Source organism: Halictus rubicundus, chromosome 5, assembly GCF_050948215.1.
Source record: "Halictus rubicundus isolate RS-2024b chromosome 5, iyHalRubi1_principal, whole genome shotgun sequence".
NCBI lineage: Eukaryota > Metazoa > Arthropoda > Insecta > Hymenoptera > Halictidae > Halictus > Halictus rubicundus.
Window position 1 is genome coordinate 21053835 of NC_135153.1, and position 25752 is coordinate 21079586.

General features: G+C 47.1%; 1 protein-coding gene across 11 annotated transcripts in view; it reads left to right on the forward strand.

Annotated features, from left to right (window-relative positions):
• LOC143354555 (uncharacterized) overlaps positions 1-25471 on the forward strand; it is a 112952-nt gene extending 87481 nt beyond the window's left edge. Inside the window, exons 7-8 of one of the 11 annotated variants that reach the window (XM_076788785.1) lie at positions 15852-16147; positions 16989-17009. In XM_076788785.1, coding sequence (XP_076644900.1) covers positions 15852-16147; positions 16989-16994 — 302 coding nt within the window. In that variant the 3' untranslated portion in view covers positions 16995-17009. Of the gene's footprint in view, positions 1-2312; positions 2708-3693; positions 4163-7760; positions 8918-9547; positions 9874-11036; positions 11390-13966; positions 14296-15851; positions 16148-16988; positions 17010-21641; positions 22082-22561; positions 22906-25055 lie in introns of those variants that run through there. The other 10 variants (XM_076788787.1, XM_076788777.1, XM_076788768.1 and 7 more) reach the window with 10 other exon arrangements.
• The last annotated feature ends 281 nt before the right edge of the window (positions 25472-25752 follow it).

Genomic DNA, 25752 nt, shown 5'->3' on the forward strand with positions numbered 1-25752 from the left:
ATCGTCTTGTTCCGATATACAACGTTCTCTTCGTAATTGTCGCATTTGCGACAAGAGGTACTACATTGTAACGTGTCTTCAAACTTTAAACTTTCACCGTCGTGTTCGTCTTGCTTTTTTCTCATTAAAACGACACAAAACACGATATCATTACCATCACGATTACAGTCGTAATATGTACATACATCTCTTGGGGAATCCCCTCCCAGTGGTGGGGATAACATTTTGACAGTTACGGTAGGGATGTTTTTCGGCAATTACGGGGAGAATACTGTACAGAATTTTCAAGTAATCTTCGAGTTTAGTAACAACACAATCGATCGCGGGATTTGTACAGTGTTACGCAATGATTCGTGTGTTGGACAAGGTAAGTTGAATTCTCCCGGGTGAAAAGTAACTGTTTAGAACCGATGGCAGTGTCTAGCCAAACTTGTCTTAAATATCAACGATAGTTGACAGTCGCGCAAGAGAATGTCTATTCTTGTATAAATAAATAAAAAGATTAAGCCACACCAGCGGTCAGTTTTGCTTACTTTTTGACCGGGGGAAGCCTGATTTACCTTTGCCACGTGGCCGCTCATTGTAGAACAGTGTACACTCCAGAAACGTCGCCGCACTATTATAAATATCCAGTTGACTTCTAATCGATACAATGACGCGACACAATTTGTGTTCCAGAAATGCGACGTCGAAACGAGCCTAGTAATTTTTGTTTATCTGTGACAGTGTAAAGGACTGATAGACACAGTGCAGAGGAAGCGTCAAAGGCAGAGTATAAGCTTTTCGGGGCGTACCGTAGACCTTCCCAGTCGGTCTGTTTCGATAGATTTAGGCTTACAATGTTCCTGTATCGAATTTATAAAAACTAATCTATAAGTCTTCTGTGATCTCTACAATTTCCACTTACCTGTTCGGTGAAACTGTGAATGTCCGTCGACGACTATTGTCCGACCTCGGTTTTGTTGCAGCTTAATAAATGTCTGTGGATTTTACCGCTACGAGTGAAAGCGGCAAACGGAAAAAGAAAAAAAAGAAAGAAAATACAGAAATACATGTACATCCTTGAAATCCTGAAAAACATGAAACCTTGAGAGTTCGTTTTGTCGGCAATTTGGAATTTGTCTATTCGCGTTGGTTCGCGTCCGTTAGAAAGCTTCATCGAATCGAAGATGGCGTCCCACCGAGACACGGCGAGAGTTTCGCGCTGCCGTGGATTCTTATTAACGATCTGTCTCCCTTTTTCTCTGTTTCAGGAGACGTTAAAGAAGTGACGAAAGTGGAGCGGTTCCACGGTCGGTCCGGCCGGGAGTTTATGATCATCAGACGCAACGGGATGTACGAATGTCCGAGTTGCCACAATCTTTACAAATGGAAGAAATCGATGTTGTCCCATTTGCGGAATCAGTGCAGGCAACCGCCGCGATTCGAATGTCCCCATTGCACGATGAAGAACTACCAAAAGGCTCATATGATCCGACACTTGCGCGTCCACCATCCCCAAATGGCACAGATGTTCTGGGACTGGAAGCTGAACGGGTTCTTCCGGTTGTAGTCTAGACGATCAAACTAATTAAACTGTGTCTCGTAATAAAGCTCGATGATCAACGGAAAACCAGTCCGATTAATCTCGATCCCTTGATACGTTGTTGCGTCTCGTCGAGTCTGCTCGTATAATCTGTGTTCTCATGTGTTGTTCGATGTTTTTTTTTCAGCAGACGACGTCGACGGTGCTGTCGACGGTGCTGTCAACGGCGCTGTCAACCAGTGTCGCCAGATCAGGGGAATTGGCTCGAATCGAGGGGAAATAGAGTTACCCACCCTCTCTTTCTCTGCCAGTACAGGATTGGTCACGCGACGGAGCATAAACGCGTTACGCGACCGTGCCGCGACGGAAGCGCGGGGAAATAGAGGGGAAAAAGAGTAGAGTGGGACAAAAGTGTTAATCTGGCGACTCTGCAGCCGACTCTCGAGGAACGGATAAGTAAACCTGCTGCTCCGCGTTCCACTCGATTCGAAACAGTAGGTTTTATCTTCGCGAGCTGTCGCCAAACGCAGATCCTCGTAACGTACCGCGGTATCGTAATTTTTATGGCGTTCGAAACACGGTGGAACCCGAATTCCATCGAATGCAGCGCGCTCGCATTCTTCGTCCGATCCATTGGATGTCGCGCGGGCCCGATACGATCTTGAGAGCGTTTTCGCGTTGCATTCGGTGGAATCGATGCGCATCGCGCACGATGGGCCATCGCGAAAGCCTTCTCAGTTCTAGCCACCGTCCGAGTGTTCAGCGTCGACGTGTCTCCGTGTTTCAGGATTCCAGATTCTACCGCTCCCGGTTGGGCAAAGTATGATCTGCAAAGGTCGACCGGGGGCATTCGGGAAGCGTAGTTTGGAGTCAAGCAAAAGCGTGAAACGGAGAAATCTGAAGATGAACTCGTGCGACAAGAAGAAACCGTTCCAGTGTCAGAAGTGCGGCCGCGGATTCACCCTGAAGAGGAACAAGGACCGCCACGTGAACTACGAGTGCGGTCACGAGCCGAGGTTTCAGTGTCCGTACTGCGGCCTCCGGAGCAAGCAAACCTCGCCGGTTTACGCCCACATCCGGAAGAAACATCCGGAAGAGGAAGTGTTCATCTTCGACATGAAGCTCTAAATCTCGGAGGAAAATGCACCGCCGTCGTGTCTCTACAGACAGAGAGTCCCGCGGATATAAATTAACTTAGATGTTCGCTTAAAACGACTACGCTCGCTTTCTGTGGGACTGTACCTTGTATCTGTTGCACACACGCGCTCTCCGACTTTCGAAGATGTATCTCGAGACAACACGCAAGATCGTAGGAACGTTTTCGCTCGAGGATCTCGTCCAGGAGACTCCAACGATTCCCTTGTACATTTCGCCGTGGAAAGAAGGGAGAATGTTTTCATAAATAACAAAATTAAAAACCAAAAAATTCATTGTAGTTTCATCTATTTCTCTCTCTCTCTCTCTCTCTCTCTCTCTCTCTCACTCTCTTTCTCTCTCACGTTCTCTGAAACCCTAGCTCACCCGCGCGCGCGCGCACACCTACACACTATCTACCACGTAAGTAAAATCATTCCTCTGTGTTCTTCCGCGAGAACCGGACACCAGATATACGAGATGAATCGTCACCACCCGAAGACTGCAGTCGCAACAACGATCTCAATCTCATAAGTTTCTTCTAGAGAGCTCTGTCGTTAATCGTAGATTAAGAGGTAACAAACCTTCTCGCGTAGATGCTATCGTATAGTAAATAAATTCGTGTCCGTATTAAGAGTCGCGCTTACACCGATGCGCGATCATTTAAGCACACTCGAAGAACGATCTGGTAATCGACGTGTTTTCGTCTAGAAGATCATCCGCAATCCATCAAGGTATCCCTTCTTTTTAACGCTCTTCCGACGCATGCATAGACCAGACACCCTAGATCCAGATCCCCACCGAAACGATTCCCTGGTTGGGGAAGCTTCGGGACAAGGATATGGTCTTAATCGGACCAATTCCTCGATCCTCTGTCGATCCAACTCTCTCTCTCTTTCTCTCTTTCTCTCCTTCTCAATCTCTATCTCTATCTCTAACTCTCTCTCTCTCTCTCTCTCTCTCTCCCTTTCTCTTTCTCTCAGCAATTCTGTCGGGAATCGACGCTTCCACGGACTAACGAGCCGATCTTGAAGTTTCAGGTTTCTATGCCGCAGCACCACAGTTGGATCTAAACTTCGTTTTACAATCTTGTAAGGCGTTCGACAGCGAGGGCAACGGTAGGGGGGAGGCCGGTAGTCAAGGTGGCGGCGAAACCGGCGGCGGCAGCTCGGTCCCGAGGCCATTGCCGAATTACTACGCGCAGGCCAGGGTCAGGAACGCCTACGCCAAGGGCGGATCGTTCGCCGATTGCTTCAGGAAGCCGTTCGGTTGCCCGAAGTGCGGCCGTTGCTTCACCGTCAAGGGGAACATGACCAGGCATCTGAAGTACGAGTGCGGCCAAGCGCCGAGGTTCCAGTGTCCTTATTGCGAGTTCCGTAGCAAGCAAACGTCCAACGTGATGTCCCACATCAGGACCAGGCACACCGGCCAGCGGGTTTACGTGGTGCACCTCAAGTACGAGAATTGAACGGGCAACGCGGTTCGGGGTTTTTAGAATGTCGCTTCCTAAAGCTGCGTACAGACCTGAACATTTCGACGAACATTGCGCCGAACAGCGCGCCGAACAGCGAACGAAACGCAAAGTCGACATTCATTTCGGCGCGATTTTGCGTTTCGGACGCTGTTCGGCGCGATGTTCGGCGCGATGTTCGGCGCACCGTTCGGCGTAATGTTCGTCGAAACGTTCAGGTTTGTACGAGGCCTTTGATGTATGTCGAAAAACCGACAAGCGATGGATCGACCGCGCGCACGAACGCAAACGGGTGAGCCTCGCACAAACCTGAACATTTCGACGAACATCGCGCCGAACATCGCGCCGAACAGCGTCCGAAACGCGAAATCGCGCCGAAATGAATGTCGACTTTGCGTTTCGTTCGCTGTTCGGCGCGCTGTTCGGCGCAATGTTCGTCGAAATGTTCAGGAGGTCTGTACGCAGCTTAAGAGGCTGTTGTCGTGACAAGATCGTGTCGAGTCTCGCGGCCCAATCCCAGTTACCCGCTAGAGCAGTGTCGCTGGATCAGGGGAGGAAGCGCGAATCGAGGCGAAAAAATTACTCCCTCTCTCTCTCTCTCTCTCTCTCTCTCTCTCTCTCTCTCTCTCTGCCAGTACCGAGGTATGCACGACAGAGACCGAACGCGTCACGTGACCGGGCCGCGGCGGAAGAGCAGGAGTGGGGGGAACAAGTCTTGATCCGGCGACACTGCGCACCGGTACAATGGTTCTCGATGGGAAGTGAAATATCAAAAATTCGAATAGTTTCCAATCGATTCCCAAAGGGAAAACGAAAATCGCGCGTTCTGCTATTAGATTAACGATATTTCAACTATCTTTGACTCTGGTAGGTTTTGAAACGTCCACGAACTCAACTACTCGTCCAGTACTCGAACTCGATTGCTATCAACCACTTTTTCGATTTCCCTCCGGTGCAGAATCTTCGATCGAGAAAAGGTGCGCGTCGCGAGACTCGACAACGTGCTTAAAATCCTTTAATCATTCCTACGATGACGTTCGAGGAAGGGGGTCGGGCGAGAAGATTGTGCATGTAATCCGGTTACTATAAATACATTCAAGACAATCGACCGGTTTTCTGCGAAACGGTCATCAGCCTTCGAGAGAATGGATCCACCGTCCCTGGTAACCATGATCTCGGTTGGTCGCGGGATAACCCGGAAGCTCATGTGGCGGCCGCGACCGGAAATGGGGAACGGGGAAACGGGGATCGAACCGCGGAAGCTTGTGCTCGGCAAAGCAAGCAAGCGAAAAAAAAAATAAAGGAAACTCACCGAACCACATGAGGCTCTACGGGTCTGATTCGGTTTAGGCAAAGAAGTATAATTTATGTATATATACATACGTACATACATACATATATATATATATATACACACATACATATATATATTTTTCGTTGTTAAAAGAATTTTTAAAATGTTTTATAAAGTTAAGGGGAGACGGATCATTTCACGGAATGTCGGAAAGCAAACGGAAAAAGAAGAAAAGAAAAGAAAAAGAAACGAACAAAAAAAAATGACTTACAAGAACGATGCTCAAGCGTATTGTCGAGTCGCGGGTTTAGAGGCTCGGTTATATTAGTTGATTGTGCGTTAAACATTGATTCCGTGCTTTTAGAGCGACCGTTGAATTCGTTTACGGATGCGAGTCGAGCGATTAATAAAAGCGAGCGAGCGAGCGAACGGGTTGTGGCAGGCGTTTTTGAGTACAAGTGCATTTAAAAAGTTCCATGATAATGCGTTATACGGTTAAGGTGGCAGAGGCGAGCCCGATGGTTTCGATTCCTAGGCGTCCCGTACGGAGTTGTAACGTTTTCTAAGGTGACGTAATTCATAACGATCTAGCTGTAACGATACTAATTAAACGATAACGACACCCTCTTGATGTTCGTAAAAAATAGCGAAGAAGAAAAAAAAAATGAAATTGCACTTCCGTTGCTCAGCGTGCGGCGAACGAGCGCGGCGAGAGCCCGCGGGGCCCGTAGCGTCACGATTACGGTAACATATTTCGAAGGCGTATGTGTGTTCGTTAGACACGTTAATTGTTATTTCTTGCGTCCGATGCGTTGCGTTGTATTTGTATGTCGACGAGGCAGGAGTCGAAATGGAAGCGCACCGTTCGACGGTCGCGTAACAAGACTGAATCGGTACCAATTCGATTTTTGGAAGGTCCGAAACAATACGGTACAGGATGAAGAGGCGGTCGGGACGAACGTTATTCGTTTTTTCGTAGCATTGGTTTCCGGATTTCTTTCTTTTCCCCCTATCTCTCGTTCGAACACACCGCGAACCCGTTTCCAATCGGTCAGAAATCGCGTCGAGTCCGATAAGAAAGAGGAACGAGTTGTTGCGCGAACGTTCTGCCGGTCAAAGATGGCGGCGACTGGAACCTCGATCGTTCGATCGGTTCACCCCCACCACCCTCCCCATCCCACTAATTTCCCATCCTCCCCGCATACGGGAAGAAAAAAAAAAAGAATAAGAGAAGAAACCAAAGCGTCGTTGTTCGCGTCGCGACGAGGACTATCGTTTTAATTCCTGTCGTTTCTAATTCGCACCTAGACGTTCGACGTTAGTGGCCGACTGTTTTTGTTGCTGTGATATAATTAAACGATGTTGTAGATTAAGTGCGTTTACAAGCGTGCGCTCGCCGTTAGGAACGGGGTCCTTAGGCAATATACCGTTTGCGGCGATATGTCGTTAACGAAAACGTTATCTTCTAATCGATTTACGTTCGAGAAGTTCGGCTTTAATGTTCGCGCGAGATAACATTCGATGTCTGAACAGTTACTATTTCGCTCCAACCCCCCACCCCCCCCCCACCTTTACCCACGACACCCCTCGAACACTTTCCACGATGTTTTGTGATCGTATATCGTCGCTGTGGAATTGTAAGATACAAATAAATCAATGTTCAAATATCTCAGTCACTGTACCTACGCTTCATCGGGAACTCTTATTATCGACTTGTTTTATGTTTCTCCTTTCTTTTTTCTTTTTTTTTTTTTTTTGTTAGATTCCTCTCTAAATTTCTTTGTTTGCTCCACTACGGATCCTCCCGATACACCCACCTACCCCCCCTACATTTATGGTTGAAAGTTCCAACGACGTAAGTCGTGTCATTTCTCCGGAACGCTATGCGATTTTAATTACAAGGTGAAATGGACTCTCGGTAGCGTGCCCTGCGTGTCATTATTTTCCTCTTTCGAGAATAAATTTCTTCGCTGTTCTCTCGTCTCTCGAAGCACATATTATTTCTCTTTTTTTTGTTCTCGTAAAAAATTGTGACTTACGTCGATTCGTGTTGTAGCCGCAGATCGCATGCCGCAAAACATCACGTCGGCCTTCCTCGTGTAACGTGTCCTATTCGAGTTGTAACCCAGCGATTAATTAACCCCCGCCTTTTTGTGTGCTTTCTGTTCATGGGTGGTCACCTACTCCCCGCCTCTGTCCCGTCTAGTCGTCTAGGCCGACGACAAGCGAACCGAGCAGCATTTACGATGTTGCGGCCGAGATAACGGGGGAAAGAAGCTTGTCGCTCTTCGGGGTCAAAGTGGAACGGTGGTTCACGAGACGCTATTTGTTTTCAGATCTGAAAATGCTGGACTCGCTGATGAACCTGGTCGTGCCCGGCGAGGACAGCAAGGATTTCGCTGTTCAAACGCCGCCGAAAACGCTGTTTTATTGTCCGAAGTGTTTGCACGGGTTCACCCTGAAGAGCAACCGGAACCGGCATTACAAGTACGAGTGCGGGCACGAGCCGCGGTTCAAGTGTCCGTACTGCGACCTGAGGAGCAAGCAGACGTCGCAGATCTACTGTCACATTCGCAAGAAGCATCCGAACGAGAAAGTCTTCGTGATCGACTTGAAAGTTTGAAAACTTCCACGCGACTCTGTACGCGACTGGGTTTTCTGTTTTTTTTTTTGTTGTTTTTATTTATGTTTTTTTTTTGTTTTGTTTTCACCAATTTGTTTGATCGATCAGCTTTTTGATGAGAACGATCCACGTTCCTGATCGCACGCTTCACCGCACTGTATCCACGATGCAAAAGAATAAACAGAGTTCGTTTCTGTCACGACGCGCGTGTACCGTTCTTCATGCCTTTGCGAAGATACGACACGTCGAAGGTAAAAATGGACAGAAGTGCAGCGCTGTGGCGGTTTCCACCGGTGGACCGGTTTTTACGTAAAAGTTTCGTTTTAGTCGCGATCTTCCGTTTCTGTTTCTCGGAAGAATCGTCGGCCCCAAACGCGACTGGAAGCGAAGGTTTTGAACGATCAGCGATGATCGTGATTTCGACTTCATTGTTCCGGGAGAGATTCCTATACTAGCATTTTGTATTCAGTTTTTCAATGAACGAGACCAATTTCATTTCTTCGTGTAATTAGGTGACGAATCGCTTAGGTATTTATCTAGGTGTTGGTATGTTGTATCCTACGATCGGATGATCGCATCTGGAATATTTTCAGTCTTCTTCGACATCCTCGGCCATTGCTGCAAGCTGCGAACATTAAAATCATCTCGCCGATCACATATTTAATCCCTTCTCGTACAGCGTAAAACAGGAATAAACGTACATTTATTTAACAAACTGAAATACTACTACGCATATGGCTGTGTTGCAGAATACAATGCTATGTAATAAGAAAGAAATAAAGATGCAACGATACCTATTAAAACACAAATCACCATCTTCTAAGAATCCCTCTCAAGCTTTATTCCGTGAAAACCTTCGGCCCAGCAATTTTTAAGACGGACAATAAAGATGTATAAAATAATCACTGTCCTTCAAGTATTCCTTTCCAAATGTCCAGTTTTCAGAAAACCTTTGACCCGAACTAAATACAAAATGCTAGTATATTTTACAGCTCGACAAGGATTATCCAGAAACATTGTTTCGCCTAGCCTATTGCCTTGCCATTGCCCAGGAGAGTCCCCGTTGACCCTCGGCCAGCGGAACCGGGTCATTCGGGCCCACATAAGAGCGGTGTAACAGTGTGCGTGAGCTCGGACGGTACGTAACAGCGGTGTACATACATACCCCGGCGTTGCTAGCGTTTGCGTGCGTGGAGCTTTTTGCGTGCACGGCCTACTCACAGTGGCGGCTTACGCACGGCAGTTCGCGCACATAAACAGGCTAGGCTGTCGCTCGAGTTGTCGGCAGTCTAGGGGAAATCTAGGATGCTCGGCTCCGGAAAATGGGCGAATAGCCTAGAAGGGGATGGGTAGAGTGGGAGACAAGTTTCGATCCGGTGACAGGTATGCCCGGTTCCGCTGCTGCCGTGCAGAAAATTCTCCGGTGTCCGAGGGGTTAATCTCACCGCGGGTTCCGCAATCGTTGCTCTCCGTCTAACCGACTTGTTCGTCTGTTTTCAGTGGATCGCTCGTATTGCCTCCTGTACGGGAATTACGGAGCGGACGTGTATCGGGAGGCAATGAAGTCCGAGGACGTGTACGGGTCCCTGCGACACCGGACAGCCAGGAGGAGCAACTACGTGTGCCCGAAATGCGGGAACGGTTACACCGTGGTGAAAAGCCTGAAGCGTCATCTGCGATACGAGTGCGGTGTCGCGCCGCGGTTCAAGTGCCCGTACTGCGGGAACCGCAGCAAACAGAGGGCTCACGTGAACGAGCACATACGTAGAAAACACTCGGGCCAGCGGATCTACATAATCGACTCGCCCTGATCGTCGTCGGGCACGATCGATCTTACGACGCGACTTCGATCTCTCGACGCGAAAAGTCACTTGTTTACAGCTCCCAATACTACCGACCACCCTCCCTGGTTGTAATATTTAACAACGGCGACTGGGGGGATGCTGTGGGAGGAGGTGGACAAACCAAAAAGGACTGTCCCGATCTTCTCGAATGTCTCCCTCCCCTCCCTCTCCCGCTCGTTGTTACGCTGTATCATTTTTGTATATAAATTCTCGAACGACATCGGCGATCGCCAGAATTTTGTTGTCAATTGTACATGTGATCGAATAAAAGCATTCCTACGATGCTACCTGGTTTCTGGAGCACCTATTCGCGATACCGTTTCCTGCGAGACCGAACGTTGCTCGATGTACACCGTCGAGTATCGTGCGTTCTCGACGCCCCACTGTCGACCGAGGATGGCCACAGTGCGGATTCTCTTTGGTTTATCGTGGTGCAAGTATAGCGATCTTGGTGCGACTTTAGTTACTTTAATCGGTAAATGTGTCTGTTGTTCACAGGATTGTGTAATGCTGATTCGGAATCATCGTTTCTCGCAGTGGATTGGCTATACTTGACTGCAGTTGCCGGTTTCGGTCAACGAGAACTGTCCCCTCTAACGAAACGCTAGGTGTCCAACGACTAATTCTGGGGATAGCATTCGGATTTTTCGATCACGGACGGGTCGAGAAAGAAATGTAAAGCCGCTCGAATTTTTCCCGGAATACAGTCGGGTGACGTACTCGAACGGAGCAGAACGGAGGGAGATCGGGGCCAGTAAACGTCACGGTACCGACTCCGCCTGATCAGACGTTAGAGTATCGTCGAACGTGTCGTAGCAGTGGAGGCGACGAGACTCTACCCAGCAGCGTACAATCGTGACAACCCGAGCTCGATTCGGCTCGCGCGATTTTCAGTCGATTTCGAACGCACGAGAACCCCGATGGTTCGTACATTCGATCCCGATCTTCGCCTTCGTTCCACGTTCAGCGGCGTACCGATGTAACCGATAACAGCAGTTTCCGACGGCAGGCCGATAACGCGCGAACGGAAACGGCAAAGCAACGCAAAATCGCTTTCCGTTTCTCGACTCCCTGCCCGTGGCGATTCCGCGCGGTCCGTCGACGGTCCATCTAATTGCCTCTTCGTTTTCTCTTTTTCTTTTTAGATGTCAAGAGGATCAAGCTCGAGGCCGATCTGGAGAGCTTCTGCTCGGTGGTGATGGAAGAGTCGAAGGACTTCGACTACGAGGAAGAGAAGCCTCTGAGCGCGAGAAGGCGGCGGAGCAACACGCTGCGGGACATCGAGAGGCACACGTGTTCCAGGTGCTCCAAGAGTTACATCCACGCGTGGCACCTGAAGAGGCACACCAAGTTCGAGTGCGGCCAGGAACCGAAAGTCCAGTGCCCTTATTGCGACGCGAGGATGAAGCAACGCGGCCACGTTTACAGACACATTCGACAGTGCCATCGCGGTCAGAACGTCTACGTGATCGATCTGAATTAATCTGTAAGCAGAGTTTCTTCCCTGCGCGCGCGCGCGCCCGCCATACGTTCCTGTTAGGGCCGTTTTCGCCGTGTGCTACGTCCGTGCTGTCCAACACCTCCCGATCGCCGAGGAGATCAGGAAAAGTCTGAAGTCTGTCGGCCGCTGATCCGAGTCGAATGTTTCTGGTCATTACCGCCGTCCTTTTTGATAGCAACGGCGAGAGGCTCCTATCGCTGGGCAGCACGGGTCCACGTCGACGCACGGGAACGAAAGCGAAGAATCGAATTTCTGTGCGTCGAGTATCGTACAATGTGTCGTTCGCCCCTCCGGGTGTGTAAATAATGTGTCATGAACAGAGGATACAGATCGCAAGGACCCGCGCCTCTTCTCCGATCGCTCGCCGATCGGCGAACAACGTTACAAAGTACTCGAAGATTATTTTACTTAAATCTCTCGTTTTCTATTCACCCGTTCTGTTGCCGCAATTTTATTGTACGTGGACAAGAAAATATTAGACGGAATAAATTCTAAGGAAAAAGCCTCGAAGCAGTGCGTACGCGTGTTCGATTCTGCTTGAACCATCTCCCTTTGAGTCCGTCATCTCGAAGATTCTTATCGACGGACGAGTCGGTACGAATTTTTATGTCGAAAAGGAAGATTCTGCTTTTTACTAAAGATGGCCGGAACCTACTCCTCGTGTTATATAAGTATACGTATATACACATACATATACGTATACATATATTGTATGTATGTATGCGTGAACGAAACACCAGCGCCAAGCGACTACAAAGTACGCTTCGTGAATTCTATGTCTTATCGTGGTACACAGCTTTGTTGGAGTACAACACAGGTTCGTTGGTTCTCCTCGAGAAAAGCGATTTTTAGGTTCTAATCGGTCCGTTCGATTTCAGGTTCGCGTCAGGGCAACAGGCCGCGCAGATCGCCGCAGAACAATGACACGAGACGCGTCGGTATTTCGGCCACGTCGAACTTGTGCCCGAAATGCGCCATGAAGTTCGATCACCTGCGCGATCTCCGCACGCACATGATGACCGCCTGCGGTTTCGTCCCGAAGAAAATGTGCCCTTACTGCGACACCTCGGCCAACAGCGCCGAAGAGATTCACCGACACATCCGGACCCGTCACCCGTCGCAACGCGCCGCAGTCCTCGAAGTGTACAACATGGCCGGCAATTGATCAAGGGGAGAAATGAGAAAGAACACGCGAGCCTGTTGATATTTTCGTACAGTTCCCTTTGTATCCGAATAAATGCGTTCTTTTCGTAAACGATCGACTGATAAACTGGTCCAACGTGGTCGCGATTATAGTACGACGGTATCGATCATATTCGGTTCCTCGACCGAGCATATAAACCATCCCCCGGTACGAAGCGTTCATATTTTTCCGACAGGCTGCTACATACCCTCTCTCCCTGAGCTTTTCGTCCAAAAAGGATAATCTCGTCCGTCTTTTCTTTTTGGTCTCCCAACTGGTTGTTTCGTTGTGCGAATAGGCATTCTGGCGTCATAGGCGTTACAAATAAAATAAAAAACTGTCGTAATTATCATTATTGTTACCAAAGGCAAGCGAATATAATCGACACAGCGTCCGACGTTATTTAATTTTATGCGAATATGTACGTCGAGTCGAGTCGATTGTATTCCCCATAGCCACTCCAGGGGTTAATTTCAGAATTATTTCCCAGACTTCTTTCCTAGACCCGTTTTAAGATGTTTCGTCTAAAAAATGGAATGTCATTGTCCAAAAGAAATGTTTCGTCTAAAACAAAAGAGGAACATATTGAGGAACTTCTCACGCGTGATTCACGGAACGCCATTTGTTTTCAGGTCCATACGCGATGGATTCGTTTATGAATAGGGCTCCGCCGGGCCAGCAGGTCGAAGAGTACGATGCCTCGGGAAAGAGAAAGAAGATATTTTTCTGTTCGAAGTGTGCGAACGGCTTCACTTTGAAGTGGAATCGCGACCGCCATTACAGATACGAGTGCGGACGCGAGCCAAGATTCAAGTGCCCCTACTGCGACAAGAGGAACAAGCAGACGTCACAAATTTACACTCACATCCGTAGCAAACATCCGACCGAGAGAGTTTACGTGATCACTCTGATGAATTAACGAGATGCGTCTTTTCTGTTCGTTACTATCCACACACCGAGCTTTTCTCCGATGTCTCGCACCCGCGACGATGCGTTCTCACCGCTGATGTACTGTATCCACGAGCAATGAAATAAACATTCCATTCATGACACGTCGTGCGCGTCCCGTTCTTCGCATTCTCATAGCAAATACGAGTTTTCCAGAGTTCCGCGGTCCCACCTTTGAACGGATCTCGACCCTGCCACGAACGCAGGATGTTCGATCGTCGTGCGTCGATGCCAACACGGTTAAGCTGTACGGACACCGAAGCGAGTATACGTTTAAAACGCGGCGTCACGATTAAACTATGGTTTTTGCGATCATTTTCTTGTTTTTTGGGTTTCTTCACTGAAAAAAAAAAAACAAACAAACAATAAATCCTATACGAAGTGTTCGTTTTCTTCTGGCCGTCTACTAACACATTCTTTTTTCTTCTTGTTCTTTATTGCAGAGCTACCACCGATCCCGTGCATTCCCTTGCACAAAGGCTACCAAAGGGATTGCAATTACCCGATGATGCCGCTGATCAAAGACTTAGCCAGCTTCTGGATGGCGAAACGCGTCGATTTTCCGTATCGGTGCGAGACCTGCGGCAAGGGTTACCAGCATCGCGCTACCTTGGTCAGACACACCAGACACGAGTGCGGCAAGGAGCCGCAGTTCAAGTGTCCCTATTGCGCCCACAGAACCAAGCAACGGGGAAATCTCTATCAGCACATTAGAACGAATCATCCGGGCAAGAACGTGTTCTCCAGCAGCATTTAGAACGCCACGGACTCGATTCGAGACACTACTCTTTTCTGTTACCGTTCGAAACTGTCGACGCTTTTCGGTGGAGACTTTCGTTGTTTCTTTCTATGAAACGTGGCTCTCCCAGTTACTCTGATCCCTTCCGTTGATTGGAATCGGATTGTTCGGCCCTGAACCGCGTGGCCATACACTGGACAGAAAAGAATGTTGCCCGGCGACGAACGTGCATGGACTTTGTACTAATATTACTTTCGCTGCACGCGAACTGAGAGATTTCTTTCTCTTTTTCGTTTTTTTTTCTTTCTTTTTTTTTTACGTTAAATTAACCTTCAGAAATCTTTCGTGTCTTAGAACGGAAGGTTACCAAGCATGAGAATTGGTAGAACTGTTCTGTGTCGTTCTTTCAAAGACATTTCGTACGTTCCGAGTTACAGCGACGCATCTCCGCCAAGTGATCAATGTCCCCGCCACTTCCACGAATCATTTTCTAACCACAGTTACGTACTTGGCAAAGATTCCATAGAACGGCTGAACTTCGCTCTGGGGGATCAAACATTTTCAACTTTTTCTTATATAATCCTATGGAGATTTTATCGAGAAAATGTCAGAAAGGCTCAAGCGTTTTTGACAGGTTGGGGGTCGCCGTATCGGTTTCTACGGGGTGGATCCGCTGGGAGATAGCACACGGACGTAAAAGCGGCGATTTTTACGGCGAATTCGAGTTCCTTATTCCGGGTTAGGTGTTTTGCGGGTTTTTCTGAATTTAGGTATCAGGAATTCGAGTTACCGCTCTAAAATGGCTGCTTGCATGCGCGTGTGGCGTTCTGACCTGTCAAAAACGAAATCGGCCAACTTCGCACGCGTACAACTTTTGAATCGATGACCTCCGGCCATTATAACTCATATCTCTGGCATGTTCTCGTCAAGATCTATAGGATAATATTGAAAAAAGTTGACAATTTTTGGCACCCCAAAGTGAAGTTTAACCCGCAGACGGACAGCACGGAAATCGAAGCGTAGAAAAATGTTTCTACACTTTTTAGGAACCGCAATGGTGTCTTGTAATGCGATATACTAGAACCACATAGTTGTCCCATCATTCTGTTCCCCGCGAATAAAGACGATCTCCTCCCTTGCGATCGCATTAATCACGTGTAACCTGCGAGCCTGTAAGCGTGTGCCAAATTGATCGAGAAATAAAAAGCAACGTTTATAAAGCACTTGAACGTACACACTCCTGCGAGTGACTGTTTCTGTTCCTCCTTTATGTTCGTCGACTGTTATAACCGCTCGGTTTGTACTCGTTACGATCCATCCAGCGATACCGTGTAATGCATTGATATCTGTAGTTGAAAATTGACTCCCAAGAGAATTCTACAGTTAAAGTAACGAGGTACACGCGTCAGAAAGTCCTAGACTTTCTTCCCCGGCATTTCTTTTCACGTTTAATTCGACCGTAGACGCGTCGTATCGATTCGAATCACCCTGTACCACATTCCGAAAGGTGTTTCAATCCTCTGTGATCATCCGGTGGAAAATTAATGACGGTCTAACCAGAGAATGTTATATTTCCTTTCTTTTTCCAGATCTCTCCTGGTCGGATTATCATTATTACGGAAGATCGTTTAACCAGCACAAGGCTCCGTTGACATCGAGTAGTTACAAAGTACCGCAGAGGAGCAGCGGCTGTTTGGACAGAAGACCGGGCTGCTTCAGATGTCCGAGATGCAACAAAGGGTATCGTTGGCTCAGGAACATGAAGAACCACTTGAGGGTCGAGTGCGGTAAAGACCCGAAGGAATGTTGCCCGTACTGTCCGCACAGAACCAAGTACAAGAGCAGCTTGCAGAAACACATTCTTCGTATTCATCTTGGATGTCGAGTAGATTGAACTTTGCTTCTCCCTTCGTCGCCGCGCTATCAGTTGCGTTACCTCCTGTTCACCAAACTGTTAATTATGTACACACGATTACTAACAAACTTTCAATAAGAGCCTGTTGTTCTTTGTACCCTTTGTTTCTCTGATTTCATAATTTAACGAGACCTTCGTTAACGTCGAAGGCCGTTTCCGAGATGTTGCAACACCTATGGAGTTTCCTGGATTAGCGCGGAACCAATTGTCACTGAAACGAGTTGTTTAATTGCCGGTAGCAGAACCGGGCTCAAGGATAACGGTTCGCGGAGAAGTGCATTTCGGACATGAAAATATTATTTTACACTTTCTTTTCGTTTGATCCCGTTGGGTTTCAGTTAACATTTTCTAGAATATCGGCTTTTGTACTGTCGCGATGTGCACGTTTTTGTTTGTTACAGTACACGATTAAACTTCGAGCCGAACCCCTCTACTATCGAGCCAGACTCGTGACGGAGAACAAAATCTACTAAACATATGTGTTGTTAATTTCTTTTGAAATTGAAGTGAAATTCTTGTCCTCCTGCCGAGGAGGTTCCAATCGTTGCAATCTTAGAATAACTGCTAGTGCAAGGGATTAATATTTAAGAAATCAGAGTATACAACAGAGTGTGAAACTAACTTGGGCGTTGTATATATGTATTTAGTTAGCGTCCCGCGTAGGACGTGTCTATTTGTTAACTTTTCAACGAATAAACGATTACCGAGGTAACGTCGCGTATGGTATCGATCACGCGTCGTTATATTACCGACAAGGACTAAGCAGTACGCTGGCACGTGACCATCCACTAACTAATAATTTTGATTTCAGGTATGAAGCACAACTACAAGTACATCTGCGAACGGTGCCAGCGATCGTTCTGCTGGCCGACGAGTCTCAGGCTTCATCAGCGAATGGCCTGCGGCAAACCGCCAAACTTTTTCTGCACGTACTGCGACTACAAGTCCAATTTTAAAGGGAACCTGAAGAAACACTTGCTCTGTAAACATCGAGTCATTCGAATGGATTATTAAACATGTACGTTCCCCCCACCTCGTTCCTCCGACAATGTACTCGATCGATGGATGTGCACAATAAAGCTGATTTCTCGCATACGATATACAGCCTCGCACCCCGTTCTCGAACCATAACGGGCAGCTGTTCTTTTCAGGTATTAACGCTTAACAAGTACAATCGACGTAAACGCAACAGTGTCCAAGGTCGCCGAGCTTGTGAGTATTCGCGTGCACGAGTACAGGTGTGTTCGCATCGTTGTGTTCTAGCCGCTCGAGGACCTAGAAGATGCTCTTTTCGAGTAATAGTCGCCGGAGAGGGGGGCGGAGGAACGATCGCACGCAAACACACGATACGAGCGCGTATTCCTCGTCCACGAGAAGATGGCACGCTCGTAGGTATCTACGCCCCGCTACCCGATGACCCCACAAGTATTTCGCAATAGCTCGAAGTAAACAAACAAACCTATCGAATCTGAAGACGGTCCCATAAAAATCCTGTGTCCTCGCTCCGCTAGCATTAAGAGAGTGAGGTCTCGGAGATCCCCTGTCGTCCCTCACCCGAAAATGCCATCTTCTCGTGGACGAAGAATACGGATGGCGGCCATGGTACTCGAAGAGCGCAGAAAAAACGGTCCGACGTGGTCTCTCTCTTTCTCTCGTTCTCTCGTTCTCTCTCTCTCTCTCTCTCTCTCTCTCTCTTTCTCTCGTAATCGTCAATGCCAACCGTGATAAAACGGCAACGCATGCGCTTCGGTGTCTAGAAGCTGTTCCCAGTGCGAATCTCTCTCACACTTCTTCTTCTTCTTTTTTTTTTGCTCCCGCCGTTTCTCCCGATTCTCCCACCGCGAAACAAACGTCATGTCGATCGCATCCGGATCGGGGTGGCAGTCGTCCGTCGATCGGTTTTAATCGTTCTGCAACCAATATTTTTTTCCAGACGCTGCTCGGTTCCCGATCGTCAGGCCACGGCTACACGTTTGTCCGCGTTGCGGGCAAATGTACTCATGGGCGTCGAACCTGCGGAAACACCTGAAAATGGGCTGCGGCATGGTCACGTACGAGACCCACTTCTCCTGCCAGTACTGTCCTTACAGATCGAGGATCGAGGCCTCGTTCCTCAAGCACCTGCTCTCGGTGCACAACATCAAGTAGACCAGGCTACGCTCCTGAACGGGGATCGTCGTCGAGTCTCTTGGTCGAATAATTTTTTATACCAGCGGACGATGGGGGAGAACTCGGAGCGGGACCGTGTTCCGTGTACCAAGGGATCTGGCGGGATCGAGGGAGATCCAGTCGATCGGAGAAACCGAGGCGAGAACGGCGAGTCGATGTTTGGTGTCGGTGTAATTTTTCGTAGACGTTCCGGTTTCGTTCGATCGGTGCCTGTAACTTTTTCGGTGTGCGCGAGCCCACTTTCGTGTCGACGTTTGCTTCGTCGGTTCGGAAATTTGTGGATCCTGTGGTTGTTTCTATTCGGAGCTCGTGTCGAACAATGCCGCGAAAAACGCCCGGCATTTTTCCACGTAAAAACCGGAACAACGCGATCGCGCTGCTTTCGGCACTGTTCGACGTGATTTTTTAACTGACCCCTGACACTGAAACGGTTAATTAGAGATCGTTACGGAGGCGTTATTTTGTTTGGCTCGGAAAAATCGAAGCCGTTTAACCGCAAATCTCTGGTACTCGCGACGAGATAAACGAGAAAATTATTTTCTCCTTTATTTCGCATTCGGACAATGCTCTTCTCATGAATTCAATGTGAAACAGATATATTCTTCCTTTTAGAGAGACAGATCAAGCGGAAACATTATTGGTATTATCATTTGCAGTATTTATTGTTTTGTATTACACGGAAAGAAAGAGTTAAGTTACTTTTCGTTTCATAACTTTCGTACGCCTCTTGGGATTAGCTACACAGGTCGGGTGGTGTTTCAACAAATTTATGTTAACGTGTATAAATCGAATCCTTTTATTTACCAAAAAAAAAAAAAAAACAGAGTTACTCTCATCGGAGGAGCGTACGAAGATTGAAAACGAGACGACACGTAGTTGTATTAATTCCATCCGATTGTTTTTCTAAAAGGTTACTTACTTTCCCACGATTTAACCTGGCGAGACATTTTTCACTCGTAACGATGTATCGCGTTACGATAGTTCTACACCAGGCCTGGGCAACTATTGGCTCGCACAGTGTCGCGTGACCGGCCCGCGGTAGAAAGGGAAGTTAGAGTGGGGGAAACAAGTCTTGATCCGGCGACACGAGTTTTCTTCCCACTCCTTAGACCCTCCACTACGCTCCTATGGAGCGTGAGAGAAGGAGGCGGAGAGAATCCAGGAGAAGAAGTTGCCCAGGCCTGTTCCAAACGATCGGGTCGATGCAAAAGTAAACTATTCGAGTGACAAGAGACGACGGGTCGTTGTAACGTTGAGTTTATCGGTTGTAAGGAGAAGCATCACGAATCGACGGAGAAAGTAATCGTTGATCATACTTAAACTGAACCGAATCTAGTCTAAAGGCTGTTTCTTTTATAATATGTAACAAGGATCGATTTTGATTCACGGTTTCGGAGCTCGTATTGCGGTGTGGACATTCTTTTTATATTGTAGGGAGAAACGAAGCGGAGTTATCGGAACGTCGATAACCGGCGCCCGGTGTGTTGTGAATTAACTGTTAAATGGTACTTTACATATCGAAATAAGTTCGTTCGTTTTTCTATTGGTTCGCAGTCGAAATGATCGGCGAAGAGGTCGAGATTCGACGAAATGACAAGGAACGATAACTGAATTCACGGTTATACCATTTAAGGGTTAACTTATGTTCCCGAGTCGATGGTTAACTTCGTCCTTTCCTTAGGATCGGTGATTCGTTGTTTAGAACGACGACTATTTTCTACGTTTTCGAACACACGTTGTTTTTATCGAATCGCGTGCCCGTACTTTTTGCACGTTTTATCATCTGCGAATTTTCACCGTATCCGACGAAACTAATCGTAGTGCAGTAAACTCTAGCAGCCGGTTTCCTACCTGTTTGATATCGAAGTGGTTGTAGTTATGGATAAGCATGCGTTCGCAGTCTCTTTTCCTATAGAAATTGTTCGAGACTACACAATAAGTATCACAAGTTAAAAATCGTAATATTATAATTACGACGTTGTACGCTCAACTCGTTTTGCGGCGTGGCTCGAGCAATGGCTCGGCCTCGTGAACACCAAATTGAATAACTTCGCGCAATAAATAGTTGACGGAAATCGACGAGAACGTTTTCAAGTAGCGGATCATTTAAGACAGACAAATTTTATATTTCAACGTGTAGAGTAATTCGATAACGAGTATACTCGACGTAGCGAGACGAGCGATATTCACAAGGACGGCGATCGATCGGTTCGACGCGCATCAGAGGCTAAACGAATCAACGGAGAAATCGGTTTCCAAAAGTTTCGTTGATTCGCGCGAGCTCGCTGGAAAATGGACGACGAGTCCGTCGCGAGCGACAACAGAAACGGAAAACACATTTGCTTCGAGTGCTCGTCGCTCGTGGATATACGCGCGGAGCGTTTGCGAGCCAATCGCGCATTGTCGAATCATATCTAACGTAGGAGAAAAAGAAAAAAAGAAGACGAACCGTCGGCGTTATCGGTTCCGATTGAAATACGAGAACATTGGAATTTCGACATCGATTGGCTTCGGAACCGTTCGTCCCCGCTTCGGAACAAGTTTTGTGCACGGTGATCCACGGACTAGCGCGCGCCACTCAACCGTTTCGTCGATGCTGATCCGAGGAAGATGGGATCTTTCCTCGAAAAGTCAGTTTGCTGCCGATATGTTCCTTCGACGTGTAGATAAAACTTATTAAATGTAAATAATTCACAAGTTTATCACAGTTATCACAGGAAAAATTGCGACGAAAAGCGTATTGTTAATGTTCCACTGAAATCGTGAGACTGTACAATGCTCGGGGTTTTGTAATTGAGAAATTCTTCAAAATGAAACTCCAAATGACGAACGTTGGTACGTGGCGACGGTAATCCGTGGATCGCTGTAGTTAGCCACCACGAGGTAGCTAACGAGTGTCGGGTTTATTTCACCTAATTCTTTGTATCGTCGTACGAACGCGAACGGGGGAGTCGTACTTGTTATTAATGTTAGGACGAATAATATACGAGTCGCTTGTCTACGATGCATGATGATCTAGTCTATCTTATCCACCCGATTCGATAGATCCGTAGATCTATAGATCGAGCAACTATACTACGCAGCGGTTAAGTGTCCCTGTCTAACAATGTTCGGCAGCCGATTGCTTTTTAAATAAATACCTGTGTACATATCCGACTTCCTCGACGAATTCTTCGAACGACACGGTCCTCTATTCGTTTCGTTATGTTTCCGTTTTAACCTGGGTCGTTGTTACCTGCGGAAGCGGACCGTCCGCGAAAGATCCAAACTAATTTTGCTCGATCTTTTGTTTCAGAGTCGTTTCATTTCTACGAGACGAACGCGGCCGACGATCAGCTGCGGACGCTCGACGCGTTTCACGATTGCGTCGCGAGGGACGAAGAGGACACCAAGGATCACGGGAGTCGATTTCTAGCGGACGACTTCGACGACGAAGAGGAAGAGGATCATCTCGAGCACGCCGACTTGAAAGGCTCGATCGAGGAGGAGAAGCAAGACGAGAGACACCACGAGTACAAGTATACCTGTTTCAGGTGTTTGAAGAGCTACAAACGGAAAGGACATTTGGTCGAGCATCAAAAAATCTTTTGCGGGAAGGACAAGCAACAGTGCTGTCCGTTCTGCGCGTTTCGTACTTACAAGAAATCGAATCTGAAGAAACACGTAACTAGGATGCATTACAACGATGCTAATAAAGGCGACTAGATTTTGTTGTATCAAAAACAAAAAGAAAAAGATCACCGATTCTATTGTAAGAATAGCGTGTCACAGAGTCTCCGTTTCGAAGTAGAGAGTCTGCAGTAGAATCTAAGTTTCCCGAACTTCTGGAATGTCGAATCTAATTCCTCGGATCCAGGAACACTAGTGTAGAACAGTGTTATCACAGGCAAGTGCAGTACCGCGTGTGTCCGTTTTGTACATATACATATATTGTTTCACGCAAATAAACCCAGTAAGACTGTCTATCATCTTCGTAACAACGAATCTAATTGCTTATCTTCTTATATATCTATATCTATATATATATTTTTTTGTTTGTTTGTTTGGTTTTGTTGTAAACGATCGACGATTGTCCACAACGATCGAATCGCGACGCGAATAAACGAACCCGAGTCCTTCGAAATCCTGGTCGTTTCGTTGCGCAATCCTCGACAGTTAAGGTAGACAGTCCGAGTAACGAACGCGGCGAATGACGAGTCGGACCTTATGTTTCAGGTGAACTGATCGTTTGGGAGGATTATCAGGTATACGATCCTTCGACGGTGGCAGACGCGGCGGACTTTCGCCCGGACAGATACGCCGACAGTTATTTCGAGGGTGAACGCGATCCGTTAGGAATCTTCGAGAAAAACACGGCTTCCGACATGAGTCGGTACACGTGCTACAAGTGTTCGAAGTCGTATCGTCGGAAGCATCACCTGGTCGAGCACGTGAAGGCATCCTGCGGACAGAAAAAGACCGAGTGTTGTCCGTACTGCAGCTACAGGACCAACCGGAAATGGAATCTGAAGTGCCACATGAAAAGGATCCACGGAGGCGCTTAGGAAACTGCGGGAACATCGGTGTTAATAATAATAAACTTTCTTTCAGGAAACCAGAGGTTTTTAACTTTGTTCTTTGATCCTGTAAACTTTGGCGAAAAAATGCCGAAAATCCAAGTTTTAATCCTAGGTGATGTCAGTAATTCAAAAGTTATAAAGATTTGGGATTGTGTTTTTGACAGGTAAGGTCGCCGCCCTATTGGTATGCACTCGGATGTCTTACCAATAGTACATGCCAACATGGCGGCACCGTTACCCGCTTAAAATCAATCGATTTTAAACACGCATAACTTTCGACGCAACGAATTCCTAACATTAAAACTTGGATTCTCAGCATTTTCTCGCTAAAATCTACAGGATTGTAGAAAGAAAGTTAAAAATTTCTGGCTTCCCGAGGCAAAGTTTAACCAATAACGAAGATGTTTTGCTTACGATCGAGCGGACTCGGACAATGATTTGTTTGCCCCGATTAATCACCGATCGTCGATAGCGACGAAGCAGAAGTTTCCATTTTATTCGTAAAGAGAGATATACTGTGATACGCGGTTACGAATAAATTTCGTTCTTCCGTTCGAATATTCTGACATGATTCCTTGTTCGATCACTGCGTTATTGGCCAACGGTAACAATATACGATCGTTTCTAAAAGTTTCTTTTATTTTCTTAGATCCCCGGTGCAACCTAACGGCGTCGGAGGGTTCGAAACGTTTCGTAGAAACAATTCTCCTTTCGTTTCCTTTCCCAGTGGACAATGCTCGATATCGTGTTCAATGGTAATAACGACGAACTCGTGTTGCAGGATCGCATTCGCAAGACGGAAGATCAAGATCTTTCAGAAGGAGATACGGCAGGTGCGAGATGGAACACGTGAAGACGGCCGTCGAAGCCGTGGCGAATGGTCTGTCGTTGAGGAAGGCGGCGAAGATCTTCTGCATATCGAAATCCGTTCTGCATCGATATAGCAAACAAGGGATACCGGTTCTGATGGAGAAATTCTCGCACGAGGATTTCGGTTCTTACTCGATCGAAGAACCGGAAGCCCTGCGAAATTCTGAACATCTCTGTGATACTTAAATTGTCCGTCAAGTGGAATTTAGCCACTGTCTGTACGATCACTGTAAATAAAGCTACGGCAGCAGCATGTTGTACAAATATAAATACATTCGCAACTACAATTGTCAGTATCGAAAGGTAGCCCGTTGAAATTGAAAGAAGGAGAGTTCTCGAAGAATCCACTAGGACGGGATCGCTTAGCAGGGGGATCAACGTTTCCTAGCAGTTAACGATACTTCGAAATCCGCATGGTTTTCTAGCAATCGTCCCTGAATCTCCTTTTCTTCCAACGAAACTATGATCTTCCTTTCGCCGCAAGCGTCGCGTCAAGATCTAAAGCACCCCGTTCGTTTGGAAAATATACCTCGACATATTCCACGTATCTAGGAAGTACAGTTTAGCTGACCGAGATTCGAGATCACGGCATGTAAATCGCATAGGGTCGCAGGCCCTCGTTCATCCAACACTCGGTCGGCGAAACTAAGATACTGAAAATCAAATGAATAAACATTAACAAACACTTCGAAACGGTTGAGTCTAAAGGCTAACGAATCGTTCGATAGGACATCCGGAATCCGGGGTAATTATGGGGTGAAATGGAAAAGATTAGTTTTTGGTCTATTTTCTTCGTTTAGACGAAAATTCGAGAAAAAATCTGACAGATGTGAAATACCCAGATACATCCAGTAGAACATCCTTAAAAAAAAAAAAGAACCTCAAAAAGCGGATTATGCATTGCCACTTTTTTTGTTGAGGTTTTTGATTTTTTATAATCAGGACGTTCTACATAAAAATCTGAATTAATTACGGTGCGTGTATCCGGGTATTTGACGTCTGTTGGATTTTTTTTCCACTTTTCGTATGTGACCGAACAGGGAAATTAGGCGAAATCGTTTCCATCGTACCCGGTAATTACCCTTCCAGTTAAAATTGCCATGGTTTTTTCCGGACGGCCTATCGAACGGTCAATTAGCCTTTCAATTTGGTCGAAGGGGCATATCTGACCATCCGGCTATACCCTTCCGTGGCGACGTAACCCAGTCCCGAATCGAGGTGTCCCATTGGTCTACCGACGGTCTCTAATGTCCGTTTCTTCTGGCTTTCGTGTTTTTCAGAAGGGAGGACGTCGGGAGGATATCTGAACTGCCAGAGGGTGACCTATCCGTGCAAGAACTGCGGCAAGGTCTACAATTATTACTCGAGCTTGGCGAGGCACCTGAAGCACGAGTGCGGTGTCGAGCCGAAGTTCCATTGCCCGTTGTGCCCGTACAGGACCAAGCACAAGTCCAGTCTGAACACCCATTTGAACGGAAGACACATGAAACTGCTGAGCGAGTTCTACGCGATGCCGAACGGAAACAAACTCTCATCCTCCATGGACGCGGGCAACTAGTTTCCGCGACGATCTCTTTTCGGTACCGTCGAAGCCATTTTGCATTCTATAGAAAAGAGCTTTTGTAGAGCCGGTACGAATAGTTCCGTGGAATAGTGAAAAATGTAACAATCGATACGCGGTGAACGTTCTATCGATACGATAGTATATATTTTTACAACACGTTGGAACGTAATGCAAAACGATGCATCGTATTTAGGAAAATCGGTTCTCTTCTTATCTGGAAAGTGCACTGGTCGAAGCTTGTCTTATCCTCTTACGTTTCCGAGAGACGATAGCGTATTGTAATTTTCGACCGAGGGATTCGAGGCATCGTTTGCAACCTCGATCGTCGAATAAGTATTCGTGTGCTAGGCCCTCGTAGTGTTGTTCGTGAAACTAAGAGTCTTGAGATTTCAAAAGTTCTAGGACGGTACAAC